Here is a 14,956-nt window from a genome sequence, read left to right on the forward strand (position 1 = left end):
GCAGGCATGCAAGTAAATCCATCATTTACACGCTGTGGCCAAAAACCGGCAGACTTGTGCCACATGCTGTGGACAGGCCTCCACCTTGCCCCATACTGGGAAAAAATTGAAACGGACCATACAGAAGTCTTGGGCTGTGAGTCACCATGACGGTGGCCAAGAGGGACATTGATGTAGCGTTGAAAAATCCAACCGCCCCCCCCCCAGTATAACTAAGTGGCGCAGGGGTGTGGATTGGTGTGCAGTGCAGGAAAAGCTTCTATACGAAGCCAGGGGATGCTCAGCCAAACACCACAAGATATGGGGCAAAAAGTTGGGACAAATTGGGTAATGAAGTTTTTTGGTCTCATCTGATCCAACTACTGTGTGAGATCTCATGGGAATATGGATTGCAATGTACGTCAAAACCCCGTGGACATAACAATCTTTATTGTTTAACTGTAATGCTAAAATGTGCTGTACTGTTTCATTGTTCAATTAAAAATCAATAAAATTGAGTATAAAAAAAATAAGTTATGGAGGAAGGGACTGCGATGGATGAGATGGGAAGGCAGGTTGACACAAGAAACACCACTCTGGTATGGAACATATATTTGTTGCATACGGCAAGGTAAGAGATCCATGAAATGGTACCTCATTGGGATGATTTAGGAAGGAGATGCCTCCGCAGTTCTGTAAAATGAGTCTGTTGCAACTACCTAGCTGTACTAGATGAGCAGAAAATTCCAGGGACTTTATAGACAAGCGTTGGTTTGCCCACAGATTGAAAAATACTGGCAGAAAGCTATTGACACTTTATCCACTGCTTGGAGCTGACCCATGCCATTCTCGCCTAAATTGATACTGCCTGGAGTGATAGAGGAAATGTGGGGAGTCAAGGGATGAAAGGGCTTTAGTAGCCTTGCGTGCATTAATTACCAAAAGAGACATATACAGTTGTTGGAGGTCAGTGGCATCCCAAGGCATACCACCTGAATAAGGAGAATGGACTAATGCTTAGGAATAGAGGAATACATTTAAAAGTCAAGGGGATGCTCAAATCAGCAAAATACAATATGGGGTGGGCAATAGTGGCATCATCTTCAATTGAATATAATGATGTAGCTATAATTGTCATGGGATTATGGTTTAACTGTGTCAATACAAGTTTTGTTCGTGCAAATCAATTTGTATGCCTTTGCCATGCCATAAATAGGTGCAATGTGATATATCGCATACTATATGTTGGGAATAAATAAACAAAAATAAGAGCCATCAAATTATAACAGCGTCAACATCTTCAACTAAGAAGCAGGTTACTTGGTTATTACTCACCTTTGCGGCTGACTTTCCTTGTGGTGCTTGAAGACGGTTTCTTAGAGCTCATGACAGAGTCGCACACAACTGTGCTAGTAGGAGCTGCCTCAAGTTTATTCTCAATGTGTCTCAGCTGTTGAACGAAATAAAGGGACTATTGAACGAAATAAAACAAACTAGTCAACTTAAAAACTGAAACACTCCCTACCCCGTGATTCTGTGGATTTTGACACTATTTCAAAGACCAATTAAAAAATAACTGCCTCTACTGTGCCCTTTAGCCATGATTCGGGGGCAGAGAAGAGACAAAATCATAATGCAGAACATCATCACTTCTTTCTTGACCCATTGTATACTTACCCTTATTGGAACATGTCTATTCCCAATCCATTTTTCTGAACAATGTCAACAAGCCTCAACATACTATGTTCACACTGTGTCAACAATACAATTTCCTCATTTTAAACCATAAGTCAGCCCACCACCGTGCCTCAAATACACTGCTCTACTGTCTTGGAGGTGCATGACCCAGGCATTTACAATACAATTTGCGGTCTATGAATTTCCTTTCTAATGCCCACCCCTTTCACCAATTCTTTATTTATGAACAGTACGCTCATTCCATTACCAACAGCCCCTGCATGGAATTACTCCAGCCTGACTACGCGCTCGTTCCTTCCATGCCCATTACTGCCTCTCACCCACAGTGACATGCACCCCTCTCCAGACCATAATCACCCGTTTTCTGACCACTAAACCCTTTTTCACAACATACTTTCTTTGTATCATCAAGCAGGCTACCATACATCCTCGCATGAGAAAACTTACAGCAGCCTTTGTCTGTGAGAAAGTGTCCCAAACATTGCTGAGATCTGTGTAAAGAAATAAACAAAATCAGTACAGTGTCTACTTAAAGAAGACCATGCATTGTGGTCAGGGGGGCTCAGACAATTCTCTGCTCTGGCTCCCTCCTACTGTTTCCTAGTTTTGGTCGTAGCTGAACCAAAAGAAAGATTAGCTCCTGAAGCCAGTTTTTATGTTTCTCGGCATTTAAGGTGTTAGCTGTAATGATTCAGTTCTAGACCTTTAGATAAAGACTGCCATCACCTATGCCAGTGGTACCAGATAGAACAATCAGAAACTGAATGCGACATGAGACTTGCATTATTAATGCATGTGGCCCACTCAATTGCTCCTGGGTTTGTTCAGCTTCAAAAGTGGAGAAAAGGGTAACTCAGCAGAATGGAGGCCAGGATACCCCACAAATATTGAGTGAAGTGGTCAGAGATGCACCCAAGTACTCCCTTCCCTGCCAACGATCACGTTAATTTGGCATGGGTCCTTCAAGAAGGAACATCTGTCTGACGTACTCAACCAGAAGTCTCCTCTTACTAGCAGAGACACACCTTTGTGAATTACACTGAAGAACATTAATGTTCAGTTGCTGCATGATTTCACTGAGATTACAACACCTGTTGATTCATTCACTCAAATAAAAAAATATGAATCACCCCAAAGCATTCAAATAAATAAAGACAGATTTTATTTGAGCTGTGGTGAGACAATGCAGGAGACCAAATGTCTCACAGTACTACAGAAGTAGGAAGAAGCCATGACATGTGCTACTAGTGCGAGGAATAAGGCAGGCATTTCACAACCATAAAAAGCATGCATCAGCAAGAGTATCATAGACCGAGAGAACCCAGGGTCAACTTGCACACTATTCAATCCCCAAACAGCAAAAAACATGCACGCTGTATCAATATACAGTATGTAATGTTATTTGTAAAGCATGAAGGGAAGCAACTCAATGTCCAGAGAGTGGAACAACCCAATAGAAATGACAAGACTTTTCAGAGAAAGCAGGTTTGTGGTTGTTTACCATAACTGTAGAGAGCTAGGTACAATCCAGAGCACCTCACCCCATTAACAAGCATTGGCAAAGCCAATGGGTCGCACCTATGCAATTGTGTTTTAGCCATGTTGTACACCAGTGGCGGGAGTGGGGTAGAGTGGAATAGGGTAGATTGAGGGCAGAGTGGGATGAATTAGAGTGTGGGTGTGGGGTAGATTAGCATGGTAGATTGCATTTGGATCGATTGAATTGGGTAGATTGGGGTGGAGTGGGGGAGATTGGACTAGGATATATTAGCATAAATTGGAGTGGGGTAGATTGATGGAAGAGAGGAACGCAGTGGATTGAGGTAGATTGGAGTAGAGTTGGATAGAGTGGTGTGGGGTAGATTTGGATGGGGCAAGGTTAGACTGGAGTGGAGTAGATTGGGTTTGGGTAGATTGGAGTAGAGTGAAGTAGACTGGAGTGGAGTAGATTGAGGAAGGTTACAGTGGTGTAACAATAGCCACTACAGTGCGGGGGCCCGAGTTTCAGGGAGCCTCCCTCAAGCACTGTGCACGGATGGCAGGCCCCTGACCTCAGAACTCCTGATTAGGTCCGCTGCGTGGGGGCCCCACTCCATGTACTTTGCAGGGGGTCCCCCTCAAGTTCCGTTAGGCCACTGGTGGATTGGAGTGGGGTAGATTGGAGTAGGGCAGGTTAGGGTGGAGCGAGGTAGGGTAGATTGCAGTGGGTGTATTGGGAAGGAGTGGGTTAGATTGGACTAGTGTGGGGTAGATTTGAGTGGCATGTGGTAGGTTAAAGCGGAGTGGAGTAGACTGGAGTGGGTTGACTGGGGCGGAGGGGATTGGGGTGGGGCTGGGTTTATGGGAAGAGTGGGGTGGGGTGAGTGTAGTGGGGTACACTAGGGCGGGGTACGATGGGGCAGATTGGGTGGATTAAAGAAGGTTAAATTGGAATGAAGTGGGGGAGACTGGAGAGGGATGATTGGAGTGGGGTAGTTTGTAATGGAGTAGATCGGGGAGGATAGATTGGGGAGTGGTAGAGTGGAGTGGGGTGAGTGAAGTGGAGTAGATGATTTGAATATGGTAGATTTGAGAGGAATGTGATAGATTGGAGTGAAGTGGAGTGGGAGGATTTGAGTGGAGTGGGGTAAACTGGAGTGGAGAGGAGTTGAATAAATTGCAGTGGAGTTTGGAGTGGGGTAAATTGGAGTAGGGTGGGTTGGAGTGATGTGGGGTAGATTCGAGAGTAGTAGATTGAAGAAGATTAAGGTAGAGTGAAGTGTAGTAGATTGTATTGAAGGGAGGTAGATTGGGGTAGATAGGCGCAGAGTGGGATGGATTTGAGTGGAATACAGATGATTGGGTGAAGAGGGGTAGACTGGGGTGGGGTTTATTGGGTTCTATTTGAGAGGAGTGGCCGAGTGTGCATGATGTGGTAGTGCACTTCCATTACAGAAACACATTTCAATTGAAATGAGCATTACAATTGCACCAAAATGCAGTTTTACTGCATTCAAATGATAATGTGTGCAAATGTCATCATCTAGTATATGGATGGGTTTTAATTGTATTCAAATATTTGTTTCCACCAAAATGTGCTTCATTTGTACTAGTTCTTGTGTGCTAGGAAAAGGAAAAAATAAAAAGAGAACATCTATTCTGGTATTACATGGGTACTCAGCAGGATTGTCACATACATTCTCTCACTTTTAAGTCAGAGAAAGAAAAATAAACACCAAGCTCCCTGGAAGAGATAGCCTGATATTTGACATCTATCTTTGAATGCACAGCAAACATGACAAGACAAGAACAAGGTCTGTTTACAGAAAAAGAGTTATTGGAAGAATACAGTAAACGCAATTTAGTCAACTGGAGGGACAAACTGAACCTGGACATCCTAAAGCAAATAAAGGCAGCAAATAGAAATCCAGAAAGTGTGAGTTACACACCAAAAAAACCAAATGGTAAGCAACTTTCTGAAAGTCCCCAAGCCCTTCTTCAGCAAACCAGACAGTTAGGCTGTCTGGTAGGCTGCGTCCTAAAAAGATAACCAGTCCTATAGCCACATAGATGAAAGAACCAGTTGCAGTGCACAAAAGTCTTACAGTAGTGAGTGGTCCCAGTGGGCATAAACTATAAACTAGTGCAAATTAAAAACGAGTTAAACAAAATAACACTGATACTTTGGGAGGAAATTGGTTCAATGTTATTTAATCACATTGAACAGTGGTATGTACTGGTTAGTCAGCATATGCTTCCAAACACTTTGCACCAGTGCCCCACAGCAGGGGGAGAAAGGAGAGGTAAAAGTGCATTAAGTGAGGGTTATAAAGGTGAAAGAAAAAGATGGTGACATCATCATAATCACAAAATTAGTTACAATAAAAATGGTTTGTTTAAGCCACAAGAAGTAATTGTCTGTGTAACATTGCCATAACAAGAAAAAGTATTGCAGTTACAAATCACTGTTGATAGTGGTTGGCATAGAACAACAGGACAGTCAACATTTCAACTCCAAATAGAGTGTAGGCTGTTAAATTCCTTAGGGCGTGGTCTTCCTCAGGACTAGAACAAAGGGGCACCTGGGAAGAATGAGAAACAATGCTAAGTCTAACGTTTAGTGGCATTGTCTGTTAATGAGCCAAAAGGAGTGAAAAAAGCTTCATAATATTACCATGGGACACCTGGACTGTGGGTGGTGGATGGTGTATATACTGCACCAAAGTAAGATGCAGTCCCCAGTGGTTTGGCAGAGGTTAAAGTTAGATATAACCTTACTCTCTAAAGTGGTAGCTTGGTCGAGCAGTAAGGCAGTATCAGAGGACAGTGTAAAGCATTTTTTGTTGTACACACTCAGTCAGCAAATGGTCTCATACACTCAAGAACTGAACTCTAGGCCAATTGTTGTGTATATAAAAATATATTGTTGTTTTATTTTAGAACAACAAGTAGGTATAAAAATACTTTCTCAGAATGACATGCTACAGTTGAATACTTTCAAATAGCAATAGACGTTTTAATGCAATATGCAACACAAGTTAAACACAATTATAACATTGAGCTCAATAGGGATTTTAAGTAAAATGCAATAGCAGTTATTTTACGTATGTTTTTCTTATTCAGGGCTGGATCCTGGATTCAGCCCTGGTGCATCTCCTGTAAACAGTTGAAAGAAATCGTTTTTGTTACACAGGTGATTTTTAAGGAGCATTTGTATGTTTCAAAAATCGACACAGAAGAATTTCTGGCAAAAACCAACCAATGTTATCCTATGGAGGAAAATCAGGTTATCGGAAAATCTCGGTTGTAATTACTTTTTAAGGTTAGTGCTGGGCACAAAGATCCGGCACTGGGAGCACTGGGATCTCTCCTGGTAACATGTGACTAATTTCGTGTTCTTTGATTGGATGATTTTTAGTGAATATTTCAAAGTTAATGTTACCCTATGGAGAAAATATAGGTTATTGGTTTTCAGGTAAGTACTCGACTGGCAGCATTAAGGTTCTGGGGTTAGACTCACAGGTCTCCCAGGTTCACATAGGTACAGTAGTTACACCCACAGGGGCACAGGGGCAGCCGGGTGCAGAGATAGTAGGCACAATGTTAGCCTATGGCGGGTAGGGGGCTTTGGTTGGTGGCTGCTAGCAGGCAACCACGTGGCTGTGGGAGCTGAGCTCCGGGTCACTTACACAGGGCAAGTGGGGAAGTATAATAGAACAGTAGCTGCACTCCCAGTGGCACTGGGGCGGCTGGGTGCAGGGTGCTTTTGGGCCGTCGGGCGCCCAATGGATTTCAACGAGAAAGCCACAAGAAGAACAAAGTCTGTAAGCTCGGGGACAGAGATTCTTCAGGTGCGACCACCACTTCAAGAGGTAAGTTGAGGAGCTGTAGGTTAGGAAGACACCCAGGAGTTGGGCACAGGGGGCCGTGGGGCGCCCGGTGCAGGGGTGTCTTTTGGTGTTGGGAAATCTTACCCTCTGCTGGTCGCGGTTGGAGGGGTCCCTTGTTGTGAGGCTGCAATCGACGTCAGGAGTGTGGAGGAGGGTCCCTGTGTGCTGGATTCTGGGTCACAGTCACCAGGGGGACGTCCTTGTGGTCTTTGTTCACTCAGGCACGGGCCGGCCTCGGCGGGTGCAGAGTGTGCTGGATTTACGGTTCCAGGCTAGCACCAGGGGTTGTAGATCTTTGAGCAGAACCACTGCTCGTGGGAGTCCAAGTCTTTGGATGGGCAAGGCAGTCAGGTCCTCGGGGGTTTTCGAATTCGCTGACAACAGGAGACGCTGGGGTTTAGCAGGAGCAGGTTCGAGGGTCGACAGGCCGGTAGGGTTGGAGCCAAGTCAGTTGGTGTTGTCCTCTTGTTAACAGCTGCACGGCAGGCCTTCTTTCTTCTTGTTCTTCTTGGTAGTTTCGGAATCGGGATCCGAGGAAGGAGGGTTCAGGGTGCCCCTCAATACAAAATTTAGCGGTGTTACAGGTAGGGAAAGGACAGGGACCACTGGGTCCTTTTCCTGGGGTGAGTGCACCCCCTATCCTGCCACTCTCCAGTGGGAGGGGGCAGGAGCCTAGCTGTGATTGGGTAGGGATCCCCATCCTCAAGATGGCGAGAGCCCAGAGTTGTGCTTTATCTCGCCTTCCCCACCTGAGGGGTGGGGTTGGCAGTGGCTGGCACACCCCTTTTCCTCCCTTTGGTTTTCCCACCTGTCTTCCCGCCAGCGTGGGGGGTCAGAACCGGTGGGGGCCAGTTGCTGAGTACAGCAAGTGGCCTGGAGAAGCTCACAAAGGCGGCATGCCTTTGAAGCTTTCCCTGACCATCCTGGGGAGGAGGCCTAGCACCTCGCCCCAGGATGTGCATTGTTGCAGGCCCACGAGAGCGGATGGCTCTACCCAGGGGTCCAGCAACATGTCTGCTGGGTGGCAGCCTTGGCAGCCTCTCAGTCAGGACGCTGGTTGTGGGTTAGTTTCAGGGGGCAACTCTAAGTTGCCCTCTGTTGTGCACTTTACATTAAATGCCACACTGGCATCAGTGTGGGTTTAATGTGCTTGGAAGTTTGATACCAAACTTCTCAGTCTTCAGTGAAGCCATCATGGTGCTGTGGAGTTTGTGATGACGACCTCCCAGCACCATATACTCTTAATGGCAGCACAGCACTTACAGTGCCCAGGAATGGACCTGGGTACTGTAGGGGTACAGGGCTCCTGCACCTGTACCCACACCACTGGCATAGGGCACTCAGCTAGAGGGGTGACTGAGATATGCCAGGGCAGTGTTACGTGGGCATGGCACACAGGGATGTGTGCCATGTCGACTCTGTTTTGTTCTACACCCAGACACTCAGCCTGCAAAGGCAGTGTGTGTGTGTCAGGGCACAGGGCCTCTAAGGGTGGCACAGTAAGTGCTGCTCATGGTTTTTGGTTGCATCTTACTATTTTACACAAGTAAGCTTCTCTTTTGACCATCGATTGAGGTGATGGTGGCTATTTTAATTCAGGATGTTTTCACCTGGCTTGTGCATTTATCTCATAAAGGCACTTTTTTATGATAATTGAATTATGGCACTTTTTTCCTACACAGTTTCCTATTCTTTGAATGTGTTCTTGGATCAACATTATGTTTGCATTTATGTAACATACTGTATTATATTAATATAGGAGTCTTGCTCTAGCAAACACTACTGTCCTGAAGATGGTCTGAAGGACTAAAGCCATTAGACCGAAACATCGACCCCATCTTCTATTCCGGAGAAACGGTGTCAAATCTCTTGCGACATTTATTTTCATTATGAGGTTTGTCGTGTTCTATATTGTTGTTTAATAGTTGTTGGTCAGGAACTGTTAGGATAGTTTGTTTTTACTTCCTTTTCATGATCTTTTGCTGACTTTATTCATGTGTTTGTACTCCTTTTTAGGTCTCGCCTATTCTATCCCATACGGATTGAATAGGCGAGATTATAGTAAGTGGTCCAAAAAGTCTACCTAGCTGCGGATCGCGTACAGTTCATATGAGCCAGGGGCGTGCACATCATCGCCAGCCACATCACACATCACCATTTGTCTGTGCCACTGCATCAGACTTCAAAGGCTGTCGCTCCCCCGCCCCCGCATCAGACTTGAAAGGAATGCATGCCCCCGTCACAGCAATGCCGAGAGCTTTTTTTTTTAGGTCGAACTAAAACAGCGCTTCTGCTTTTCCTGCATTCCTTTGTGGCCATCTGCTTTTCCTGCCTCTCACACCTGCCCCTCCCTCTCCCCCACCACAGAGCAGCCTCAGGCTCAAAGTACGTCGCAGGCTGTGCTCGTACCCAGCAGACGTTTTGTGTATTCCAGATAAACAGTTACATGGTTTACTAGGCTGTTTTGCGAGACCCTTCTCCTGGCGACAGATTTCCTACTGGCTTTGTTTTCACCCTCTCACCTACCGTTAATCTTTCACTTTGCCTCCACGGATATTTTTTGTTTCCTCGTTTCTCTCTTAAAACGCCACTATATCATTTTCACCCTCCTTTTGAAGCCCTGCTCCCGCGATACAGATTTTCCGTCTCCTCATTCTTCCACTTTTTTCTCTCTTTCGTTGCCTCTTTTTCTCCGCCTCTTTTTCGCCCTGTCTCTTTTGTTCCCCTGTTTCCTTCACTCTCAGCCTACTCATGTGTACACATTTTCTGACAGTGACTGCAAGGAGGCCGCATGTTCTTTCTAGTAGCCTGGGTTGTTTGTGCATCAGTAATGTTTGTCCTTTAAGGCTCTTCGCTGTGCGAGTCAGTGATGTATATTATATGGGACGTCGTGGGCTCTGCATTGTCAATGCGTGTCCCGCCTACCTGCATTGCTGTGCCTTGGAGATGTGTATTTTCATCAGCCGCCTGAGGGTGGGTAGTATAGAAATGTGTTATTTGTTTCTGGCAGCGTGACCTTTGATGTGTGCAATCATTGGACGCCGGTTACATCTCAGACAGTATATCGAAGACCTATGATCTCCGGCAGCGCGAACTTGCACCAGAGATGAGTGCGCTGCGCTGTAACAATAGATATGTTATATTATGTTGTGAACTTACATTGCGCACAAATCACTGGGGGGCATCTCGGCGCTTTCCTCAGTCACAACTGGAGAGCGAAGTGGCAGGAGAGAAGTTAGGGCCACTAATACAGGTATGCTTGGAGGTGTTTCCTAAAGGCATCATAAGAGGAGATTCCACGCAGGGCCACTGGGAGACTGTTCCAATATTTAGGGGCTAAGTAGGAAAAGGCCTTACCCCCGACCTGCTGCGCTTGATGCGTGGCACGTGAAGTAATCGCATCAAGGGAGATCTCAGCGCCCGGGTGGGTCTGTATCTTACCACTTTCTTTTGCAGATACACAGGACCTAAGCCCTGAAGGGCAGAGAAAGTCAAACAACAGACCTTAAAAAAGGACCGCTGTTTGACTGGGAGCCAGTGGAGGGATTTTAACAAAGGCAGTGACGGGGTGCCAGCTGGTTGATTCAGAACCAGTCTGGCAGCAGTGTTCTGAATAACCTGCAACTTTCTCAAGTGGGATACTCCGACCTCGGCTAGCAGGGCGTTGCCATAATCTAGCCGGCTAATGATCGTCGCTTGGGTCAGCGTCCTTCGATAAGTCATGGGAATAAAGGGGAGGATTTTTCGCAACAGCTTTAGCCTGAAATAGCAAGCCCCGGCTATTGAGGATATATGGTCTTGCATTGAGAGGGTTTGATTCAGTTTGATGCCCAGATTGTTGACACTTTGTGCCAGCACAGGAGGGGCACAGAGTTGCGTCGGCCATCAGTCCAAGGCCCATGACTCTCCTGCCTTGCCCAGAAGCATTACTTCTGTCTTGCTTGGGTTGAGCTGAAGATAGTTTTTTTCCATCCAGTTGGAAATCTCCAACATACCTGTACAGAATCGGCGTCTATCGGCCTCTCTATCTGGTCCACAGTTGAACACCAATTGGGTGTCATCGGCGTATGACACTGTTTCGAACCCCAGGGCTTCCACCACCTTAGCCAATGGCGCCATATAGATATTAAAAAGGGTGAGGCTAAGGCAGGAGCCCTGGGGGACACCCTTGTCCAGCAGAGTGTTTTTGGACTGATAGGTGCCCATGGTGACAGTTTGATGTCTGTCCTGCAGAAAGCTCTGCAGCCACTTAAAGGCTAGACCCTGAATACCGGCAGAGCTCAGCCTCTCCGCAAGCTTCGTGTGAGAGATGGTATCGAAAGCCGCGGAGAGGTCAAGCAGAACCAGAATTGCCGATCCTCCTACGTCCAAAGTCATCCTCAAGGAATCTGTTATGGCCAGCAGGGCCGTTTCTGTACTAAAGCCCCGTCTGAACCCGGATTGTGAAGGGTCCAGGATGTTATTTAATTCAAGATGTCTATTTAATTGTTGATTAATATAGCTTTCCAGCATTTTTCCCAAGAGAGGGAGCAAGGAAATGGGGCGATAGTTGCCTAAATCCTGAGGATTGGCCGTGGCCTTCTTGAGTATTGGGCGGACAAATGCTTCCTTCCATGCGGTTGGGACCACGCCTTCGGAAATCGAAAGATTGAAAATCTTTTGAACCGTAGGGGCCAGAGTGTTTGCCAAAAGTGCCATAACCTTGGGGGGGCAAGGGCCTGCCGGGGAGCCCGATTTTGCTGTTTCCAAGGTTCTAAGGGCCTCCGTAAGGGCGATAGGTGTAAAATGTTCCAATAAACACTCGGCCTGGTCAGTGTGACCTTCCAAACAGCATTCCGATAATAAGGGATCCTGTTTAAGAGGTGGGAAGTTGGCGTATATTTTTTCAATTTTTTGCTGAAAAAAAACGGCCAGTGAGTCACATAACTCTTGAGATTCAGTTGATGGTTGTTTACAGGCGACCGGAGCAGTGAAGTCTTTCACAATATCAAATAATGCCTTGGAAGAATTGTCTGCCCTTTCAATTTGTGTCACTATATACTGACATCTGGCTGCCTTCATATTCTGGTGATAGGATACCAGTGCCAATTTGAAAAGCGCCCTGGACTGTGTGGACTTACACCGACGCCACTGTCTCTCCAGCCTTTTGCAGGATGATTTTTCCTGTTTGAGCTCCCTCGAATACCAGGGGGCTGAACGGCAGTCCCGGGTGGGTCTGGCCCAAGGCTGAGCTGGTAAAATTGTGTCCAAAACACAATTCAGACCCGCCCCAAACTCATCCAGTGCCCTTGATACATCCTGATCCCTCAGCGGGGGTAGCGCCTTGAATTCTGTCTCAAAGGCTTGCAAGGACAGCTTATTCCATTGGCGCAGAGATGGTTTTCCACACCCACTGGCCTGATCAGGCGGAGTCAGCAAGCTGGGAGCCATCGTAAATTTGATCAGCGCATGATCCGACCAAGTAAGGGGCGCCGGTGGGTCAAAACTGAGAGAACCTATATTAGTAAAGACTAGGTCCAATGTATGGCCCCCACTGTGCGTGGGTCCTCGGACTCTCTGTGAGAGCCCCAACTGCTCGAGGTCCGTGAGGAGCTTGCTCACTTCCGGGGATGAAAATAATTTTCCATGGAAGTTGAAATCCCCCAATAGTTAGAAGTTATTCGTTGCAAGGACGTTTGTGGCTATCAAGTCCACAAGTTTGTCCGCAAAGTCTCCTTTTGGACCTGGGGGGCGGTAGACTAAGGCCCCTGCCCAGCTCTCGGAGGGGGAGAAGTTGGCTTTAAAAATACCCACTTCCATACCATCATCAATTTGGGTGATAACCCAGGCAATTTTTATATAGCTTTTACAAACTATAGCTAAACCCCCGCCATTTTTTCCACCCTATCCAAATGGATAATGTTATAGTCCGCGGGGATGGCTATATTGATCAGTGGGAAGTTGGTGGAGTTCAGCCATGTTTCCGTCAGAAAACAAATTTCCGGCGAGTGGGAATTTATCAAATCCCATACCTCAAAAGCATGCCCGGCTAGGGACCGTACATTGCAAAGGATAAAAGTGCGAACACCCAGAGAAGGGGAGTTCAAAGGCCCGTTCGGTGTCTCATGGCTGACCTGCAGGAGCCCCTGAAATGTACAATGTTTACAGGCCACCATAGATGGTATGCAGTGTTTTATTTGTATTCTCTCTAGCATGTCATGTGTACAGATGACGCGTGTGCTCTCTACCAGCATCATGCAGGTTTTCTTCTGCCACAGTGGCCGTGTAATTCTCTGTCCATAGGGTCCCAACTCCTTGTGAGATCTGGTGGTGGTCGGGAGATAACGTCACTCTTGACTTGAGCACCGCCAGAATATTGTTGTGTACTTCAAGCAGTGAAACATAGATTCTTTTTTACCATGCCAACCCTGGTGCAGATTGCAACTCACCCTCACACCCCCTCACCTACCATACCAACCCTGGTGCAGATTGCAACTCACACTCACACCCCCTCACCCTCACTCCCCCTCACCCTCACTCACCCTCACCCTCACTCACCCCCTCACCCTCACACACCCCCTCACACACACCCCCTCACACACCCCCTCACCCTCACACACACCCTCACCCTCACCCTCACTCACCCTCACAACCATCTCCCCCTCACACACCCTCACCTCCCTCACACACCCTCACACCCCCTCAAACACCCTCACACACTCACCCTCACACACCCTCACCCTCATCCTCACACTCCCTCACCCCCTCACCCTCACACTCCCTCACACCCCCTCACCCTCACACACCCTCACCCTACCAGACCTTCACCCTACCAGACCCTCACTCACCCTCACCAACAAATCAAAACACAGCATAGCATAACAAAACAAAGCATAGGATAGCAAAACAAAGCATAGGATAGCAAAACAAAACATAGCATAGCATTACAAAACATAGCATAGCATAGCAAAACACAACACAACATAGCATAAAAAAACACAACAAAACATAGCATAGCATAACAAAACATAGCATAACAAAGCATAGCAAAACAAAACATAGCATAGCATACCAAAACACAACAAAACATAGCAGAACCTAACAAAACATAGCATAACATAAAAAAACAAAGCATAGCATAACAAAACATTGCAAAACACAACAAAACATAGCATAGCTTAACAAAACACAACAAAACATATCATAGCAAAACAAAACATATAATAGCATAGTAAAACATAGCATACCAAACACAACAAAACATAGCATAGCATAACAAAACATAACATAGCAAAACAAAGCACGGCATAATAAAACACAACAAAACATAGCATAACAAAGCAAAGCATAGCAAAACATAGCATAGCAAAACATAGCATAGCAAAACATAGCATAGCAAAACATAGCATAGCAAAACATAGCAAAACATAGCATAGCAAAACATAGCATAGCAAAACATAGCATAGCAAAACATAGCATAGCAAAACATAGCATAGCAAAACATAGCATAGCAAAACACAGCATAGCATAACAAAACACAGCATAGCATAACAAATCAAAACATAGGATAGCAAAACATAGCATAACAAAATAAAACATAGGATAGCAAAACAAAACATAGCGCAGCACACAGCATCACTCAGCACCACCACAGCATCACTCAGGGGCACCACAACATCACTCAGGGGCACCACAACATCACTCAGCGCCACCACAGCATCAATCTGTGCAACCATTCAACAACAACTGGTTCACATATATTCTCTCAATGTTTCAAGCTTTATTACAAATGTAACAAAATGATGTTAATATTTCACTTATGTTCTTGGATTTTCCTCACAATAAAATACACTGAACATAATCTTCACAAAAGTTATTTACAAAAGTTTAAGCTATTGCCATTATAAATTACAATAACTTTTATTTAAGTA

General features: G+C 45.8%; 1 protein-coding gene across 1 annotated transcript in view; it reads right to left on the reverse strand.

Moving 5' to 3' along the window:
* The window catches only part of CEP350 (centrosomal protein 350), a 1,478,431-nt gene that overhangs the window by 1,432,592 nt on the left and 30,883 nt on the right, over positions 1–14,956 (reverse strand). Inside the window, exons 3-4 of the mRNA XM_078643560.1 lie at positions 2,125–2,168; positions 1,315–1,429 (exon numbers count right to left, since the gene is read on the reverse strand). Coding sequence (XP_078499686.1) covers positions 1,315–1,429; positions 2,125–2,168 — 159 coding nt within the window. The remainder of the gene's footprint in view (positions 1–1,314; positions 1,430–2,124; positions 2,169–14,956) is intronic.

This window comes from Lissotriton helveticus, chromosome 1_1 (assembly GCF_964261635.1).
Source record: "Lissotriton helveticus chromosome 1_1, aLisHel1.1, whole genome shotgun sequence".
NCBI lineage: Eukaryota > Metazoa > Chordata > Amphibia > Caudata > Salamandridae > Lissotriton > Lissotriton helveticus.